We start from the raw sequence: 21,326 nt of genomic DNA on the forward strand, positions 1-21,326 counted from the left end.
AGCCTTCTGGGTCCTGAAGAAGTTGATATATCTAAACAAAAACACAGCATTGTAGCCTAGGTGGATATCATGTGGTAATTAACTCATTTGGGGGCAGACATGAGGCCATAACTCTTGGATGCCGAAATTACTTATAAGAGAAACTGAAAGTAAAATGAGCTGAATTTGTGACCCTTATGTACCCAAGAGTGTGAAGCCTAGGGGACATTGTTATTATTTCATGCATTTATTCCAAGAAATGGAAATATCTGCATTATGTAGACTTGAAGATTTTAATGGAAACCCCAAATACCACCTATATAGATGTAGGCCTAGACTTTAGACACCAATCAATGTTAGTGGCCTGACATATCACAATATTTTTAACTGCACTCATTAATTACAATCTGTTTCTTATTCCAAGATAACTTCTGGTTGTATTTGTTGTAATCAACAGAGTAGCTACGAAGTCTAGAAACTGGCAGTTATATAATACATGATTTATTGACAATTCATTCTAATATCTGATAAAAAAATCTACTTTATGGCCACCTTGTGTTTTTTCTATTCTCTTATCCTTTGTGCAGCATGAAAACCATCTGGGCCATCCTTTCCATACTCCTCCATTCTAGCATTTATCATGTTGGATTGTTCCTGTGTATCAGCTCTTCGTCTCCCACTAGATAGCAAATTCTTTGCAGGCAGGACTTTTCTTATGTATCTTTGTTTTTCCTCACACAAACACTCACCTTAAATTAGTTTTCCAAACTTTAAATTTCTCTGTGGATATTTATTCCCCTTCCTCCCTCCCTATATTTGTGCTTCTTCTGTGTACTCCCTAACTCATGGCTCTGGTTCTCTCTGCTCTTACTCTCCTTCAAGCCAGAGTCCAGTGGTTTGCTGCCTTCTTTCTTACTGAAGGAAATTTCTCAGTGATTCTTCAACTCTGCCCACACCTCTGTGACTAGCCCCTTCATTAAATTCCTCCCAATAAAACCCCTCTGAATGGAATTTTGTTTCTAGCTGGCATCTCTGAAGCAACTGGCTTTGCTTTTCTCCTATTAGAATTTGTGACTTACCTTTCCTCCCAGCTTGTAATATATTTTAATATCCAGCGCCCTCTAAGTTTCCACTATCAGCCCAGAACATTGGTTCCAGGCATAAAAGAGATTTTCAACTACTGTGCTTTAGGATTTAAAATGCATTTCTGCTTGTTAAATCAGTTTGAAAATGTTAAGGCCAAAGGTTAACAATGAAACCCCCTTAAGAGTAAAGGTAAAAATAAACCAGAAACTGCTCTGTAATCTCCAACCTATAGGTCACTATTAAATCATCAGGTCAGATTTCAAAAAGACAGTGGCTAACCAAGTTCCCTAAAACTTTAAATTTACTTCCTCTGTTTTATATATTTTTTCTACACATTGTGCCATTATTGAATAATATGGTAATTTTTCTTCTGATGCTCAAATTTGGCCAACCCCTTCAGTCTGACAGTGTTGTCTGATGTGTCACCATTAGTCTTGGAGAACCTCCTGGGTTTTTGGCATGGCAAAGCATTTGGGGTTTATTTTGTTCTTTCCCTGTCCCAGACTTGGAATCAGAAATTTCTTAAAAGAGTTTCCTCCACCCACCAGCTTTTTTTTTTTCCCTAGAATAAATGATGTTTAGAAATCAAAATCTGTACAGCAGCAGTAATTGTTGTTACTGGGGTGTCATGGCTTCTAGATTCTTTCAATAGAGCTAGGAAAAATAGGCAATTTTAAAAACATGAATTCATACTAATACCTCTGGCAAAGATCATCAATGGACATAAAATCTATTGCCTGAGAACTTGTTGGGAATAGAATATTCACATGGTCTCAAATTATCATCACTCAGACTATTTATATATTGGTCCTAAAGGAAAAAGGGTGATTTTACAGTGGAAAGAGTTAGAGGACACAACCTTAACCAAATAATCAAATTTTACATCATCGGTAATGGGATAAACTAATCTTATGGAACCCTTGATAGTATACAAATAGAAGTGATACAATCTATGTAGTAAACTTGCCAAAAATGTTTAATTGGAAGTCATCACAGGTAAATAATTATGTTAATACAAGCTGGGGTATGTGTGGCAACTGGCCAGGTCTCTTAAACTTTTCTTTAAAATGTCAAGAAAGGGGAGAGAGGACAAGATGGCGGAGGAGTAGGGGGACACGCTCGCCCTCTCCCACAAACACAACAAAAAAAGCACATCTACAGAAGAAATGACTCGCACAGAACAACAACCAATCGCTGGCAGAGGAACCTAAACTCCAATAACGGCAAGAAGTTCGTGACATTATTGGGCAGAACGGGAGAAAAGAGGAGAGTGAGAGAAGGTGAATCCGAGCGGGACGGGCGCTCCCGAAAGGGAACTGCGGAGGAGAAAGGGATCCCGCACCCTGGAAAGTCTCCTACCGGGGGAAAGATCAAACGAACGGGAGGAATCTCCAGATGCAGAGAAGAGTGTAGCAGTAAGTCGGAGTACGGAAAAACGATCAAGAACCCAACGGACCATCTGAACTACGGGCACAGTCACCAAAAATTGAGACGCCTGGGTGGGGGCTGGGCACCGAATCCTCGGCTCCAGAGGTTAGTCCCCGGGAAAGGGCCGGGGGACGCCTGGGTGGGGGCTGGGCACCGAGACCTCAGCTCTGAAGGTTGGTCCCCGAGAGGGGGCCGGGGGACGCCTGGGTTGGGGCTGGGCACAGAGACCTCGCCTCCGAAGGTTAGTCCCCAAGAAAGGGCCGGGGGGCGCCGCCTGGGTGGGGGCTGGGCACCGAGACCTCGGCTCCAGAGATTAGTCCCCGGGCTAGGGGGGCGGGGAAGAGCGGAAACTGCTTGGGAGGTCTCTAAACCATTTGACGGGGCAGAGACTGCCTGGGAGACTAGAAAACAAAGCTGTCGCAGAGGAAGGGAGCAATACTCTAGGGGCGGGGAAGTGGAAAGCCGCCTCAGAGGGAACCTGGGAGAAGAGCCTGGTCTGCGCCCGTGCTGGGGAGGGGAGAGAAGAAGGGGTGGGTCCCCATAGAATACCCCCCACGCCACAGCAAGCTTACAGGCCCGCTAGCTAGCAGAAAGCTGTGCTTCCCAGTGCATTCCCTCCCCCCACCCCCGCCACCCCCTACGCTCTCGCCGAACCTGGGGCTGCCTGCCATCCAGGAGGGCTGGCCTCAACAATTGCCTGAAGCCTACCACCGCAGGGGCTCTCCCTGCACAGGCCTGCCTGCCCTTTGGAGGGGCTACACTTCCACAGAGCAGCACCAAACACCACCAGGCCCCTAGAAAAGGCCTGCAGCCCAGAAAAGCTAGAACAAGCCTAGCCAGGCCGTGAATAGATCGACCTAATTCTCCGACGGTTTTTCTGAGACGGGCTCCCCCGGGGAGGAGCCTCTTGAGTCTCCAAGGGCCTTGCTACACGCCCAAGACCCCAGGGGGTGCTAAGACCTAGTGGACCAGCTGCATAGGACTGCCAGCTCCAGGCAGGACCCCCTGCAGCCCAGAAAAGCTGCAACAAGCCTGGCCGAATTGGGAAAAGATCTCAGACGGTCTCTCTGAGTCGGGCTGTCCTGGGGAGGAACCTCTTGAGTCTCCAAGGGCCCTGCTACCCGCCCAAGACCCCAAGGGGTGCTGAGACCTAGTGGACCAGCTGCATAGGACTGCCAGCTCCAGGCAGGACCCCCTGCAGCCCAGAAAAGCTGCAACAAGCCTGGCGGAATCGGGAAAAGATCTCAGACGGTCTTTCTGAGTCGGGCTGTCCTGGGGAGGAGCCTCTTGAGTCTCCAAGGGCCCTGCTACCCGCCCAAGACCCCAGGGGGTGCTGAGACCTAGTGGACCAGCTGCATAGGACTGCCAGCTCCAGGCAGGACCCCCTGCAGCCCAGAAAAGCTGCAACAAACCTGGCGGAATCGGGAAAAGATCTCAGACGGTCTTTCTGAGTCGGGCTGTCCTGGGGAGGAGCCTCTTGAGCCTCCAAGGGCCCTGCTACCCGCCCAAGACCCCAGGGGGTGCTGAGACCTAGTGGACCAGCTGCATAGGACTGCCAGCTCCAGGCAGGACCCCCTGCAGCCCAGAAAAGCTGCAACAAGCCTGGCCGAATCGGGAAAAGATCTCAAACGGTCTTTCTGAATCGGGCTGCCCTGGGGAGGAGCCTCTTGAGTCTCCAAGGGCCCTGCTACCCGCCCAAGACCCCAAGGGGTGCTGAGACCTAGTGGACCAGCTGCATAGGACTGCCAGCTCCAGGCAGGACCCCCTGCAGCCCAGAAAAGCTGCAACAAGCCTGGCGGAATCGGGAAAAGATCTCAGACGGTCTTTCTGAGTCGGGCTGCCCTGGGGAGGAACCTCTTGAGTCTCCAAGGGCCCTGCTACCCGCCCAAGACCCCAGGGGGTGCTGAGAACCAAGTGAAATCTGCTACCATCGTGGGGTGGACCTCCCAGTCCTGTCTGCCCTCAGGAAGTCCTCCTTTGCTTCAAAGAAACACTGTTAGCCCCATCAACACTCCAGAAAAGCCACACTGCCTCAAAAAAAGATTGACCAACAACGACAGCCCTCAGGAAATATTCCAGGGCAGTGACAAGGCAAACACTACCCGATAACGGAGAGTACAACTCCCTCAGGAGAAAGAAGACAACAAGCAAGATGAAGAAGCTGAGAAACCACCCCCAGTCAAACCAACAGGAGAACTCACCTAAAACAGTCAACAATGAAACTGATCTCTGCAGTCTGACAGACATGGAGTTCAAAAGAGAAATAGTGAAAATACTGAAGGAATTAAGAGAAGATATGAACAGCAATGCAGATACCCTCAGAAAGGAGCTAGAAAATATAAGGAGGAGCCAAGAAAAACTAGAACATTCATTTGCAGAGATGCAAACTGAACTAGGGGCAGTAAAAACCAGAATGAATAATGCAGAAGAACGAATCAGTGATATGGAAGATAGAATAATGGAAATCACTCAATCTGGTCAACAGACAGAAAACCGAATCAAAAAACTGGAAAGCAATATAAGAGACCTATGGGATAATATAAAACGGGCCAATCTACGCATAATAGGAATTCCAGAAGGAGTAGAAAAAGATAAGGGAATGGAAAATATATTTGAAGAAATTATTGCTGGAAACTTCCCAAATCTAAAGGATACTGGATTCAAGATACAAGAAGCACAGAGGGCCCCAAACAAACTGAACCCAAACAGACCCACACCAAGACACATCATAATAAAAATGGCAAAAGTTAGTGATAAAGAGAGGATCCTCAAGGCAGCAAGAGAAAAACAGAATGTTACCTACAAGGGAACCCCCATAAGAATATCAGCTGATTTCTCTACAGAAACACTACAGGCCAGGAGGGAATGGCAAGAGATATTTAAAGTGCTCAAAGGAAAAAATATGCAACCTAGAATACTTTATCCAGCAAGAATATCATTTAAAATAGAAGGGGAAATAAAAATTTTTCCCAACAAACAAAAACTTAAAGAATACAGCAACACAAAACCCAGGTTAAAGGAAATATTGAAAGGGCTTCTCTAAACCAAAAAGAAAGGAAGGAAAGGGAAGAAAAAAGAAAAGAAAAAAAAAAAAGAAGAAGAAGAAGAGGAAGAACTAGGACTGAGGAAGATACAATCAGAGAGCAGTCACTCAAATAAGCCAGCATACAGATTTAATCATGAACATGCTTCAAACAAAATAAAATTAAAAAGAAAAAAATAAAAGAGTCATCAAAACCATAAAATGTGGGCAAGGGATGTTAGGAGGTAAATAATCCTTTTTGTTTGTATGTATGTCTCTCTTCTTAATTTTAATATAATAATGAAGTGTTTGAACTTACAGGACCATCAGGCTAAAACACACAATTATGGGAAGGGGTTAGCATACTTAAAAAACAGGGCAACCACAAGCCAAAACCAAATATTGCATTTGCAAAAAATGAAAAAAAAAAATACACTCAAGCAGATAATAACAGGAGACCATCCAACCAAAAAAAAAAAAAAAAAAAAAAAAAGAAAGGAAGAATGGAGAACCATAGAATCAACTGGAACACGAGGATCAAATGGCAATAAATAATCATCTATCAATTATCACCTTAAATGTCAATGGACTGAATGCCCCAATCAAAAGACACAGAATGGCTGAGTGGATAAAAAGGCAAAAACCTTCAATATGCTGCCTACAAGAAACTCACCTTAGGACAAAAGATACATATAGATTGAAAGTGAAAGGCTGGGGAAAAGTATTTCATGCCAATAGACATGACAGAAAAGCAGGAGTTGCAACGCTCATATCAGACAAAATAGACTTTAAAACAAAAGACATAAAGAAAGACAAAGAAGGACACTATTTAATGATTAAGGGATCCATCCAAGGAGAGGATGTTACTATCATCAACATATATGCCCCAAACATAGGAGCACCCAGATACATACAACAAATATTAACAGACATAAAGGGAGATATTGATGAGAATACAATCATAGTAGGAGACCTAAATACCCCCCTCACATCAATGGACAGATCCTCTAGACAGAAAACCAATAAAGCAACAGAGATCCTAAAGGAAACAATAGAAAAGTTAGACTTAATTGATATCTTCAGGACACTACATCCAAAAAAATCAGAATACACATTCTTCTCAAATGCTCATGGAACATTCTCAAGAATCGACCACATATTGGGACATAAAGCGAATCTCAATAAATTTAGGAGCATAGAAATTATCTCAAGTATCTTCTCTGACCACAATGCCATGAAATTAGAAATCAACCATGGGAAAAGGAAAGAGAAAAAACCTACTCCATGGAGACTAAACAACATGCTACTAAAAAACCAATGGGTCAATGAGGAAATCAAGAAGGAAATTAAAAACTATCTTGAAACAAATGATAATGAAGACACAACCTCTCAAAATCTATGGGATGCTGCGAAAGCAGTGCTCAGAGGGAAATTTATAGCAATACAGGCCTTTCTCAAAAAAGAAGAAAGATCCCAAATTGACAACTTAACCCTCCACCTAAATGAATTAGAAAAAGAAGAACAAAGAAGTCCTAAAGTCAGCAGAAGGAAGGAAATTGTAAAGATCAAAGAAGAAATCAATAAAATAGAGACTCAAAAAACAATAGAGAAAATTAATAAAACCAAGAGCTGGTTCTTTGAAAAGGTGAACAAAATTGATAAACCCCTGGCCAGACTCACTAAAAAGAGGAGAGAAAGAACCCAAATCACCAAAATTATAAATGAAAAAGGAGAAATCACAACGGATACAGCAGAAATACAAAAAACCATAAGAGAATACTATGAACAACTATATGGCAATAAGTTTGACAATCTGGAAGAAATGGACAATTTTCTAGAATCTTACAGCCTGCCAAAACTGAATCAAGCAGAAACAGACCAACTGAACAGACCAATCACCAGAAATGAAATTGAAGAGGTCATAAAAGCACTCCCTACAAATAAAAGCCCAGGACCAGATGGCTTCACAGGTGAATTCTATCAAACATATAAAGAGGAATTGGTGCCCATCCTCCTTAAACTCTTTCAAAAGGTTGAAGAAGAAGGAATACTCCCAAAGACATTCTATGAGGCCACCATCACCCTCATTCCAAAACCAGGCAGAGATACCACCAAAAAAGAAAACTATCGCCCAATATCATTGATGAATATAGATGCAAAAATTCTCAACAAAATCTTAGCCAACCGAATCCAACAACATATCAAAAAAATTATACACCATGACCAGGTTGGGTTCATCCCAGGTTCACAAGGATGGTTCAACATACGCAAATCAATCAACATCATACACCACATTAACAAAAAAAAAGTCAAAAATCATATGATCATCTCAATAGATGCAGAAAAAGCATTTGACAAAGTTCAACATCCATTCATGATCAAGACCCTCGCCAAAGTGGGTATAGAGGGAACATTCCTGAATATAATCAAAGCCATTTATGATAAACCCACAGCAAATATAATCCTCAATGGGGAAAAACTGAAAGCCTTCTCACTCAAATCTGGAACAAGACAGGGATGCCCACTCTCACCACTGCTCTTCAACATAGTTTTGGAAGTCTTAGCCACAGCAATTAGACAAACAAAAGAAATCAAAGGCATCCATATAGGAAGAGAAGAGATCAAACTGTCACTGTATGCAGATGACATGATTCTATACCTAGAAAACCCTAAGGACTCAACCCCAAAACTCCTTGAACTGATTAATAAATTCAGCAAAGTGGCAGGATATAAGATTAACATTCAGAAGTCAGTTGCATTTCTGTATACCAGCAATGAAGCATTAGAAAAGGAATACAAAAATACGATACCTTTTAAAATTGTACCTCACAAAATCAAATACCTCGGAATACACCTAACCAAAGAGGTAAAGGACCTATATGCCGAGAACTATAAAACCTTAATCAAAGAAATCAAAGAAGATGTAAAAAAATGGAAAGATATTCCATGTTCCTGGATTGGAAAAATCAATATTGTGAAAATGGCCATCCTACCCAAAGCAATCTACAGATTCAATGCAATCCCTATCAAATTACCCATGACATTTTTCACAGAACTAGAACAAACAATCCAAACATTTATATGGAACCACAAAAGACCGAGAATCGCCAAAGCAATCCTGAGAAACAAAAACCAAGCAGGAGGCATCACTCTCCCAGACTTCAAGAAATACCACAAAGCCACAGTCATCAAAACAGTGTGGTACTGGTATCAAAACAGACAGACAGACCAATGGAACAGAATAGAGAATCTGGAAATTAACCCTGACACCTATGGTCAATTAATCTTTGACAAGGGAGGCAAGAACATCAAATGGGAAAAGGAAAGTCTATTCAGCAAGCATTGCTGGGAAACCTGGACAGCTGTATGCAAAGCAATGAAACTAGAACACACCCTCACACCATGCACAAAAATAAACTCCAAATGGCTGAAAGACTTAAATATACGACAGGACACCATCAAACTCCTAGAAGAAAACATAGGCAAAACACTCTCTGACATCAACATCATGAATATTTTCTCAGGTCAGTCTCCCAAAGCAATAGAAATTAGAGCAAAAATAAACCCATGGGACCTCATCAAACTGAAAAGCTTTTGCACAGCAAAGGAAACCCAAAAGAAAACAAAAAGACAACTTACAGAATGGGAGAAAATAGTTTCAAATGATGCAACTGACAAGGGCTTAATCTCTAGAATATACAAGCAACTTATACAACTCAACAGCAAAAAAACCAATCAATCAATGGAAAAATGGGCAAAAGACCTGGGTAGACATTTCTCCAAAGAAGATATACAGATGGCCAACAAACACATGAAAAAATGCTCAACATCGCTGATTATAAGAGAAATGCAAATCAAAACTACCATGAGATACCACCTCACACCAGTCAGAATGGCCATCATTAATAAATCCACAAATAACAAGTGCTGGAGGGGCTGTGGAGAAAAGGGAACCCTCCTGCACTGTTGGTGGGAATGTAAACTGGTACAGCCACTATGGAGAACAGTTTGGAGATACCTTAGAAATCTATACATAGAACTTCCATATGACCCCGCAATCCCACTCTTGGGCATCTATCCGGACAAAGCTCTACTTAAAAGAGACACGTGCACCCGCATGTTCATTGCAGCACTATTCACAATAGCCAGGACATGGAAACAATCCAAATGTCCATCGACAGAGGATTGGATTCGGAAGATGTGGTATATATACACGATGGAATACTACTCAGCCATAAAAAAGGATGACATAATGCCATTTGCAGCAACATGGATGGAACTAGAGAATCTCATCCTGAGTGAAATGAGCCAGAAAGACAAAGACAAATACCATATGACATCACTTATAACTGGAATCTAATATCCAGCACAAATGAACATCTCCTCAGAAAAGAAAATCAATCATGGACTTGGAGAAGAGACTTGTGGTTGCCTGATGGGAGGGGGAGGGAGTGGGAGGGATCGGGAGCTTGGGCTTATCAGACACAACTTAGAATAGATTTACAAGGAGATCCCGCTGAATAGCATTGAGAACTATGTCTAGATACTCATGTTGCAACAGAAGAAATGGTGGGGGAAAAACTGTAATTGTAACGTATACATGTAAGGATAACCTGACCCCCTTGCTGTACAGTGGGAAAATAAAATTAAAAAAAAAAAAAAAAAAAAAAAAAAAAAAAAAAGAAGAAAAAAAAAAAAATGTCAAGAAAGGAGTTCCCGTTGTGGCGCAGTGGTTAAGGAATCTGACTAGGAACCATGAGGTTGCAGGTTCGATCCCTGGCCTTGCTCAGTGGGATAAGGATCTGGCATTGCTGTGAGCTGTGGTGTAGCTTGCAGATGTGGCTCGGATCCCGCATTGTTGTGGCTCTGGCGTAGGCCAGTGGCTACAGCTTTGATTAGACCCCTAGCCTGGGAGCCTCCATATGCCTTGGGAGCGGCCCAAGAAATGGCAAAGAGACAAAAAATAAATAAATAAATAAGTAAATAAATAAAATGTCAAAGGAAAAAAAAAGGTGAGGCAACTTCAACAGAGAGACTGAAGAGACATGACAACCAAATGAAATGTATGATTTTTAAATTAAATCTAGAATTAAAAGTAAAAGTGATAAAGGGCATTTTGGGGGCAACAGGAGCAATTTGACTATAGACTGTATATTAGATAATAATTATTTACCTAGGTTAAATTTAGTGGGTTTGATAATGCTATTCCAGTTATGTAGAAGCATATTTTCATCCTGAGGAAATAACTGCTGAAGTATTAGGAGATGGAGATGGTATAAGGTCTGCAATGTACATTATTAATTAATTAATTAATTTATTTATTTATTTATGCTTTTTAGGGCCATACCAACGGCATATGGAAGTTCCCAGGCTAGGGGTCAAATTGGAACTACAGCTGCCAGCCTATGCCACAGCCACAGCAAATCAGGATCCAAGCCACACCTGCCACCTACACCACAGCTCATGGCAACACCAGATCCTTAACCCACTGAGCAAGGCCAGGGACTGAACCTGCATCTTCATGGTTCCCAGTCGGGTTCATTAACTGCTGAGCCATGAAGGGAACTTCCTGCAACATACTTTAAAATGCTTCAGCAAAATATACATAGAAAATGGAGAAATGAAATGGTAAAAATGTTTGCAGTTATTAATCTAGGTGAATGATATTCATTGCACTATTTTTTGAAACTTTTCAAAGTCAAAATAAAAGTCAGAGGGAAAGTGCAGAGAGTCAGGGTGTGTATTTTCAAATAGAGGAGATTCGTAAGCATTAGTCAGCTTGGAGCATTAGCAACATTAATGCTAATTAAAAAAAACTCATAGGACTACAAGAGATTGATATTTCCTTTTAGATTAATATTTTGAAAACCGCATATATCTAGCTAACATTTATTGACTACTTACTGTGATCTAGAACTATAATAGATACTTCATAATTAAGGTTAGTGTACAGACCACCTAAACTTTGAAATATTCCCATATGGTAGGTAATATCATTCCTGATACAAGGAGGAGGAAAATTAAGTTTAGAGAAATTAAGTAACTTGCACAAGCCTCAAAGCTAGTCAGTGATAAAGCTGGATTCAGATTCCAGTCCAGAGCCTTGAAATGCTCATACATTTGACTCTATCAGATGAGAAAGGCTGGTTCAGGTTCAGAACCTAAATTCTCAACTGAGCTACTTTAATTGAACTACTGACTAGTTGTCTGATCTTGGGGAATTTACCTAAAATGAGCATAATAACAAACATACTTGCACTGTAGATTAGTTTGGAAGAGTTAAATCCATCAAAAACCCTTAGTATAGTACCTTGGATGTAGTAACATTTTGATTAACAGCCACTAGCAGGGACTATGCTCACTGTCTTCATATATATTATCGCATTCTTATATATTCTGAACAGTCATGCAAAATAGGTTCTTCCCCTCCTTTTCTTATACCAACCAAGAGGAGAGTGTATCAAAAGCAAAGTCAGAATTTGAACCTAGGATTCTGTAACACCAAAGCTCATGCTCTTTCTGCTATGCCGCATAGGATTCTCCAAGCACTTCATCACTGTAATATATTCCCCTAAGTTCTGATTTTTATTCTTCTTTAATTTAGTAAAATAGGGTAGAACAAAAAGAGTTCATTCTAGTTACACCTCATATCATCGTTCCTTTATTATGTAACAAAGGGCTATCCATAAACCCTCTCTTTGGTTTTAGTTCAAAGGAATTATCTTTCACAGCAACATAGGAGTGAGTATGAGATATTGTAAAGTAAAAATTATAGTGCAAATTAACAATTTTTAGAATAGCTAGTTCTGGTTTAGACTTTAAATACAGGACTATGAAGCCTCCATTAAAATGCTTTTAACTTAGAAGCATTTCAAGGCAATTTATTTTACTTAATAATTAAGGCCAAATAACAATCAAGATTAGAGCCTATAATTAGAGGTTCCAGGTTATCAATAAACATACTTACATCACTGAAATTCAAAATATAGCAATAGAATCAATACATGTTTTGGAGATACTCTTTTACCTGTGAAGTGATATGTACATGCAATTAGAATCTGAGATCTTGCTTGAGTTCAACTGTATACATGTGGCCTGACTCACAAGACCCCTTGTTTGGAAAAATATGAGTGTTTCAATATGATTTTCCTCAAACAAGCAGGAAATATTATAAACTATGTTTTTGTCCTTTAGTTTTCATGGCAAAATTCTAGAACCTACTTCTAACATTCAATTTCATAGGAAGGAGCTACTGCTTCCTATTATGGAAGGGAGATAAGACAGGCTTAAAGATGAGATGGATACATGAATCAAAAAAATGTTTATTAAGATATCAGTGTCTCTTATTTTTTGAAAATGCTGATATAGCAATTAAAACTTCCTTATAGTTCTATAATACTTTAAAGTTGGTAACTCGACACTTTATTCAATACAATCAGCCAGCATGTACTTCCTGTGTAATATATTCAGGCGTTTATCACATATCTGGGTTATGTGAAAACCTATTTTATAGTAATAAGGGCTAAGAAATGAAGATGACTAAGATTATGATAACATTGACAGTAAATCACTGATCAGAAGCCATTCTTGTTTCAAAAATCTTAAATTTTCTGAGTTTAAGTTCTAGAATAATTAATCAAGTGAAAATATCTATATAATAAAAATAACAATTGGCAATGATTTCTACAAAGCTGTCAGCCAAAAAATGAAACAAATGTTAATGAATATCAAAAGTTACCAAAATGTTAGTCAAAATTACAGAACTCAATCAAAATGAAGCCCTTAAAATTATAGTTATTTACCTGGAAACTAGCCATTTCCCATTGATTTAAAAATACATATTTCATGTGTTATTGATATATTCTCCTTACTACTTCTTTTCCTCACTCTCAGCTTTCTTTGTTTTTTTTTTTGTTTTTGTTTTTTTGTTTTTGTTTTTTTAATGATGCTTTCTCAATTTCCCCTGCTTTATCATCTCTCCCCTGTCCTTTTCCTCTGACTCTTGTTCCTCAGAGACATCTCTGCTTGGCAGATGTCCCCCAGCCTTCCTTTTTTGTCTGTCAAGGACAGAGCATGTCATCCCATCATAGGCTTGGATTCAGAGCTCAGTGCCCCTTCGTTCATTCCCAGGACCCCTTTTCCATGGATGGAAATTATGCTGGCAATTAGCATGCCCCCCAGACAACTTTTTTTTTTTTTTGAAGAAAGATTGTGAGATTAGAATGTTTCTGTTAATTATGGGAATAGAAATTACTTGATTAGCCCTCACAGGAAGCAAGCTATTATAATGCAACTTTTAAATAAATGTAACTTTTTAAGTTTCTAATATTTTTGCCACTTGGAGAGATATTATGAATGTCATAAAATTTAATATCTTTGTCTTTTCCTATGGAAATTTAAGCATGTTTTTCTCTTTAACCCAACATATTCTGCACTTTAAAAAAATGTATAAAAGTCCCAAACATGCCTAATTAATTCCTTATGAATTTACTGTTCTTAAGAATTTTCTGTGAGATTTATTTAAAATTCACCTTTCACATTTTCCTTCCCAGATATCTTGAGTCAAAGACTATGAAATTTACATTTTACATAAGCACCTGGGTATTCCTGATGAGGGCAGCCTACTTGAAGGAACACTCACATCATTAGCAGGATTGTGAGATCAAGGTAATCGTCATTGTCATCATGCAGTCCGATGCTTTAATAAACCACTGTGCATTGGTTCTTGGTAGTAATTTGAAAGTTCTGCTAAGACGATTGGTCTTAATTAGAATGCTGGTGTGGAGACCAACAGCCATAAAAGAGAAGGTTCAATTCAGCAATACAGACAGAAAAGGAATATGAATGGACAATAAATACTCTAAATAAAATTAATTTCATTAGTAAACAATGAAGAGCAACCTAAAACAGTAAGTGAACTATTTTCACCCATTTATTTGTTGAAAATTAGAGATTGGTATTATCTACCACTAGTAAAAATTCAAGGAATTGAGTACCCTCACAAACATTGATAGTAGGAATATACTATTGCCAGAAACTGCTGGAAGACAATTAGTAATTTCTATAAAATGTTAACAGAAAGAGTTGTTAAAGGAAAACTTGTATATATGCAGAAAGGAATGTATAAGAATGTCCAGCATGTCATTACCTGGAAGACTGCAACCCTGGAAGCATACCATCAATCATGAAGGAAATGATTAATAACCCAGGAACATGTGCGCTATAGAATAGTATAAAATCTTTATAGAAGAATGTGGCAAACTTCCACATTTCATTTTGAAATCTCTCCAAGACATATTAAGTGGATAAAAAAGAATTTAGAGCCAATTAATGTAGAACTGTCTCATTTATAGAAGAAGGATAGATCTGAAACACTCAATAGTTAAGACTGGGCAAGTGGAAGGGTTTGGGAGAAGGGAAGGAAATCATGAAGGGAGACTTTCAACCTATATCTTTTTCAATTTTTTACAATAAAAAGATATCCATGTATAACTTCTGAATTAAAAGAAAAGGCGGTAGAAGAAAATAGGCAGTGAAAATCCAAAAAGAAGCAGATTTTAAAATATAGCAAAACCTAACTAATTTTTAGGAACTGAGAGGGGTTTTCTTATGGAACTTTATTTTTAAAAATGTACCTTACTCTTGACTTTTCAAGAGTAGTATCCCCTATAAACTAAGGTAGAAGTTCAGTAAATAAAATGAAGAATTTCAATTAAAAAAAATCCATGTAAGGCCAGATCTATATACAAATGTATCATTATCAGAAAGAAAATTTTTATCTAGAGGAAATGTTGATAAACTGCTTGCTTACAGATATGAGGATAGCCAGTTAACCTTAAACTATTAAAATACTGTACTTTGTTGGGATATTATAGCTGCCTGAATTTTATTTTTGTTTTTATTGCTTTAATGGTGTTTATGCAACATGTACTCTAAAAGAATAGCTCAGCCCAGAATTCTCACTTTATTAAAACCATTAGAAAACAATTATTTTAGTCTCAATTCTTCTTGCTTTAAGAAATTCCACAGATTAAAAAAAATAAATAAATCACTCCAAATGTAGAGATGGATTTTTAGGTTATTTCAGACTTTACAAAATCAGAGTAAAACCTGGATTAATATAGTTTCACTATAGCTTGCATCATTATTCCAAGTTAATGATTTGATTTTAAATCATTGCTTATTCTCGGGATAGAGACAAGCTTGTATTCTCATTATACATTCATTGGTGATTTTCACTTTCTAATATTCTTTAGATTCAGAATCAGAAATAGCTATAGCTTTCTCTGGATGTGCTTAACATTTCATTTCTTTTAATTCGTTTGCATAGCTGGATAAGCAGTTATCAGATATGTTCTGGCATCTTCTGCAGTCTATGGTAAATACACCTCCATTTCCAGTATGCAAGCCCCAAGTCCAATCTATTCTAAAAGGAAATGCAATAAGTTGATATAATACACTCAAAAGATTTTCTGAGTTGAAGTGCCCTCCTACTATGTACTTGTATTGTACATTTCATCACCAGGTTTTCATAAATGTGAGGTCAAAGACAGAAAAGTTCAGCTCTGGAGAAGGATCCTGGAATTGTTGTTCTAGAACTCTGCAGCATGTGGAATCACCTGGGGAGCTGGAATCACCATGGGGAGCTTTAAAAACTCCCAATTGCCAGGCTTCACTCCATACCAATTACATCAGAATCTCCATGGGTGGGACATAGGGCAGTTTTTAGAGCTGCCCAGGTGATTTGAAAAGCTGCTAAGATGGAGAACCAGAGTTGAGAATATTAAATAAAAGCTTTCAGAATGCAACAGCAGCAGCCACAGCAAATCAGAACAGCCAGAAGAGGTAGCATAAGCAATAGTGCAAGGTAAAAGGAGCCACAGACATCATGTAGGATTAACAGGCCAGTTGGCGTTTTGTTTAAAAGAAAAAAGCAAGATTTAGCACACTAAATGAAGGACCATAGTCTTAAGACTTTGACACCTGTGCCTTTCATTGGACATGAAATAATTAGAAGTTAGGCCACCTGTGTGTATTTTCCCCACCTCAAATGAGATCAAGGTTCAATTACTTAGAGGCTAAGGTCCAAAGAATTAGAAGACACTAGAGATCAGCTTAAGCAGGTGGTTTACTGTTTTTCTTTCTTTGGTACTTAACTTTTCTACATTTTCTCTGTGTTTCTACAACAGGCCTGTGTCACCAGACAGCCACTAAACAAGGCTTTCATGGTGGTGGAATATGTGTCTGCTCATCCATTTAAAAAAAAAAAAAAGAAACATAAAAGGCCTTATGGCCACACTAGATGTTTAAATATGTGCTACTGGAACACTAATTTCTGCCATTTTTAAAACCACAAGCTTTTCAGAAGATTAATGGTTGTTAAGCATCTGTTTAGGCGCAGAAACTATAGGTTTGGGTTTTTTTCTGGTTTTTGTTTTTTTGTTTGTTTCTGTGTGTGTGAAGGAGGAACCGAGCGGTCTGACGGAGCCGGGATCCAGAGGCAGCCTAGAAATGTGCTCACACCTGCACCCCAGTGAAGGAGCTTCTTTCTGTAAAAAGAAGAGGCACTCCCCAACTTTTCCAGAAGGAGTGCAGTACATCCCTAGCTTCAGCGGACGTCAAGAGCATGGTTTATCTAATTCTTTCAGTTCTCACTTTCCACTCTGTCAATGGCCAAAACCTGAGTTGGCTCGAGGTGCGATTAAGAAGTATTTAAATAGGCTGGGGGGAAATTCCACCAATGAAAAGACCCGGAACCATGGAAGAGAAGGAGGTGAGATGCGGGCCCAGCTCGCGTGCCCTGCCTCCCTCCCTTCCTCTTCCTCCTCACGCCAGCTTCCTAGTTCCTGATTACCTTCTCCTCTTTCCCTTCTGGTGCTGTAACCAGAACCCCAAAAACCTCCAGAGATGTCACCACCCCACTGCAGCGCCTTTGGTAAGTCTTCAAACATCTTTTGGCCTCCTCTCTCCCATTTGTGCTCAACGGAAGGACTCAGCTCTTTAACCGGATGTCTAGGGTATGGTCTGGAGGGCTGAAAGGGGAGGGAGGAACTTCATTTTCGCTTTTATGAAATTACTTCAGTAATTTCAGTAAGCTAGCTAGTTTTTGGAAATTTGTGACAACCGGTAGTGGCTTTAGACACTGAGTGAAATGGAGCCCTAGCCTCTGCCTTTGCATATGATTGACTGTGACCAAAAGTGTCAATTTGTCTTCTTCACCTTGCCCCAGGCCTTGCTGTCCTGTAACAGATAGAACTTGTCAAAGGGTAAGAGAACCTTACTGTGAGTTTTTTGAGTCAGTGTAAAAAGTGGGCATCAGGAACCACTTGTGTGGTTTCAGGAACCTTGGTTTCCGTCTCGGGCTTCTTGTTTGAAAGTGAGATCCAGATGAGCTTGAACTTCTTGTTTTAAAATTTTGCTGAAAACGACGGGGCTCTGGTTTTATAGGTCCTTTAAAATGAGTTTTTCAAACTAAATTTGGTGTCTTTGCTATTAAGGAATAAGTATAAAATGAAGTTGTTTTGGTTTAAAAAACATTGAGTGAAAAGATGTATTCAGCCTTGTTATTTGTGTTCAGATCTCTTAAGCAGTTCATGCCATTCTTGGTTAATCCATATTAATCTAATTGAAAAACAGTCTGTCATCACCAAGAAACAAACATTTTAATAGACGCAATCAACGGCCATAATTATAAATTCTGAAGCCCCAGTTAAGCTGACAAGACTTCCCTTTCCTCCCCACCTGCTCCTACCCCATTTTCTTTTTTAATTGAGGTTTAATTGACAGATAATATCAGTTTCAGGTGTATAGCATAATGATTTGTTATTTGTATATATTGCAAAATTATTACCACAGGTCTAGTTAATATCCATCCCCACAGTTATAAATATTTTTTTCTTGTGATGAGAACTTTTAAAGATACACTCTCAGCAACTTTTAAATACACAGTACAGTATTATTGAGTATGGTCACCATTGTGTGCATTGCATCCCCATGATTACTTATACAGCTCAGAGTTTGTCCTTTTTAACCCCCTTTACTCATTTTGCCCTCCTCTCATCCCTCACCTGCCTCTGGCGACCATCTGTCTGTTCTCGGTATCCATGAGCTTTCTTGCTTTTTGTTTTTGTTTTCTAGTCCTCATATAAGCAAGCTCACAAGGTATTTCTTATATACTTCATACAGCATGATGCCCTCAAAGTTCATCCAAGTTCTCACAAATAGCAAAATTTCATTCTTTTTTTATGGCTGAATAACATTCCATTTTGCATATGTGTATGCATATACATTTTCTTGATCCATTTATTTATTGATAGATTCTTAAGTTGCTCCTTATCTTGACTAGTATAAATAAAGTTGCAGTATGGGGGTGCACGTGTCTTCAAGTTAGTATTTTCTTCTTCATGTAAATCCCCAGAAGTGGAATTGCTATGGAATTTCTAGGTCATATGATATTTAAATTTTTTGAGAAAACTTCATGCTCTTTTCCATAGGGGCTGCATCAATTTACATTCATACGGACAGTGCCTAGGTTTCCCTTTTCTCCACGTGCTCTCCAACACTTGTTATTTGTTGCCGTTTTGATAATAGCCATTCTGACAGATGTGAAGTGGTAGCTCACTGTGTGTGTGTTTGTTTGTTTTGTTTGGTTTTTTAGGCCACACTCACAGCGTGTGGAGGTTCCCAGGCTAGGGGTCAAATCAGAACTACAGCTGCCAGCCGATGCCACAGCCACAGAAATGTCAGATCGGTGCTGTGTCTGTGACCTACACCACAGCTCACAGCAACGCCAGATCCTTAACCCACTGATTGAGGCCGGGGATCGAACCTCCCATTTCATGGTTCCAAGTCAGATTCATTTCTGCTGCACCACGAGAGGAACTCCACTCATTGTGGTTTTGATTTGCATTTACCTGATGATTAATGATGTTGAGCATATTTTCCCATAATCCTTTTTATTTCAGTAGTATCAGTTGTAATATCCTCTTTTTCTTATGAGTCTAGCTAAAGCTTTGCCAGTTTTATCTTTTCATAAAACCAGCTCTTAATTTCACTGATTTTTAAAAATTTTTTTAGTCTCTTAGAAATCACTGATTTTTGAATTACATTCTATGCTTTGGGAAGAACATTCTGTGAAGTCAGCACACAGCAATATTAATAACGGTGCTAATGTGTGTATTCCCTCTCAGACCATAAATTTCTCCATTACAAGATTTAACTGGTACTTCACTAGAACTTGCTATGATGGGTCTCTTCAGCTAATAAATCGTGTCATGTTAAACTCACTTTAATCCCTACTTTTCAACTAATACAGAGTTATAATTCATCTTGCTCAATTCAGTTATGTTTTGAAGAGTAGGGATGGAAGGGATTTAAAAAATCCATATATTATTCTTTCTCCTTTTCAACTTTGTCATTCAGTGGTACCTTGAAAACTTCTGTTGGAATTGATCCCAGGCTTCGGTCTCGACACGTAGGTTGTGAGAAGATTCCCAAGCTAGGAAATGCCCTAAGCATTCCTACCTCTAGCTGCAGTCCTTTGCTGCCAAGCTTGGCTCTAAAACTTCAAGTCTAAAATTCTAGTTTCAGAGTTAATGTGGCACTCTACAAATCTATTTCAAGACAAGGTATAAACAGTACTTCTGCCACTTTGTCCAGAAACTAATAATTGTGGTTCTCAAACTTGTTTCCATTAGAATCACCTGTCAATTCCAAAACTGATGCCACACCTCAGACCAGTCACAATCGTTGGAAAAGGGTCACAGGCCTTTGTAACTTTTGATGCTTTCCAGGTGATACCAGTGTGAACGAAAAAATTGAGAACCACAGAGTAGTGGAAGCCACAGAATTTGTTTTAATTTAGTTGGGGCTATTGCTTGAGTTTCAATCTAGCTATCATTCTATCTCCCTTAAAGGGTAGATGCATTAATAATAAAAATATATGTTTTGTAGTTAGCCTACAGGAACAAGTGAGGCCAGAGGGATCTCTGTGGTTACTTTATCTCAATGAATGTGAATTACAATAGACAGTAAAATTTCTCTCCATGAGAGCCAGGAAAAGTCAAGACATTCATTGAGTTCTCAAAACCATTTAATCATTATGTAAGCAAAATACATGATTATTTTATAACAAGAAATTAATACATATTTTAATGTTATTCCTGTTCTTAATCATATTTATTAATCATATTTAATAAAGTCTAAAAACAATGACAATGTAAATTAGGAAGTAATTGTCTCTAAATTTTATTAATTATGAGTTAATACTTTTATTTGCATTAACTTTTACCTAATTCTTTGGACTTAGGTTATTAAAAGTTTACTTAATGCTCTTAAATAGTCCTGTTATAGAAAAAATGATGTAGTTACTGAACCCTTTGGTATGTTTATATATTACATATAATAGACCTATCCATTCAGAGGAAGGAGTGTAGGCGTTTATTGATCCATTCAATAAGGACTTAAGGAGTAAATACCATAGGTTAGCCCTGAACTGAATGCTGTGGATAGAAAAATGAACAAGATTCTTATACTTATGAAGTCTGCATTTTTGAGGAAGAAACCCACTTAGTGCATAAATATGAAGATGGCTTATTAGTATTGACATAAGAGCTATGAAAAGGAACTTATGAGAGAAAATGAAGCATCAGACTTGGCCTGTAATAAAGGGTAGGTCCCTATAGAAAAAAGCTGGAACTTCATGAGACAAATTTGGTATTAGGAGAAAATGGGGGTGACCCCAGTGAAGTGTCTTCATTTTTGTGTGTTTCAGTTTCTTTCATCCAGGTTTGAAATTCAGTAAAGATGAGTT

At 39.0% G+C, this 21,326-nt stretch overlaps 1 protein-coding gene across 1 annotated transcript in view; it reads left to right on the forward strand.

Moving 5' to 3' along the window:
- The first annotated feature begins 2,143 nt into the window (after positions 1-2,143).
- Positions 2,144-21,326, forward strand: part of LOC146396962 (uncharacterized) — a 32,476-nt gene continuing 13,293 nt past the window's right edge. Inside the window, exons 1-4 of the mRNA XM_084996685.1 lie at positions 2,144-2,598; positions 14,068-14,182; positions 16,979-17,288; positions 17,403-17,450. Coding sequence (XP_084852811.1) covers positions 17,027-17,288; positions 17,403-17,450 — 310 coding nt within the window. The 5' untranslated portion in view covers positions 2,144-2,598; positions 14,068-14,182; positions 16,979-17,026. The remainder of the gene's footprint in view (positions 2,599-14,067; positions 14,183-16,978; positions 17,289-17,402; positions 17,451-21,326) is intronic.

This window comes from Sus scrofa, chromosome 14, assembly GCF_054392235.1.
Source record: "Sus scrofa isolate SSC_HxYL_T2T_F1_AM1 chromosome 14, Sscrofa_HxYL_maternal_Yorkshire_Landrace_v2.0, whole genome shotgun sequence".
Classification (NCBI taxonomy): domain Eukaryota; kingdom Metazoa; phylum Chordata; class Mammalia; order Artiodactyla; family Suidae; genus Sus; species Sus scrofa.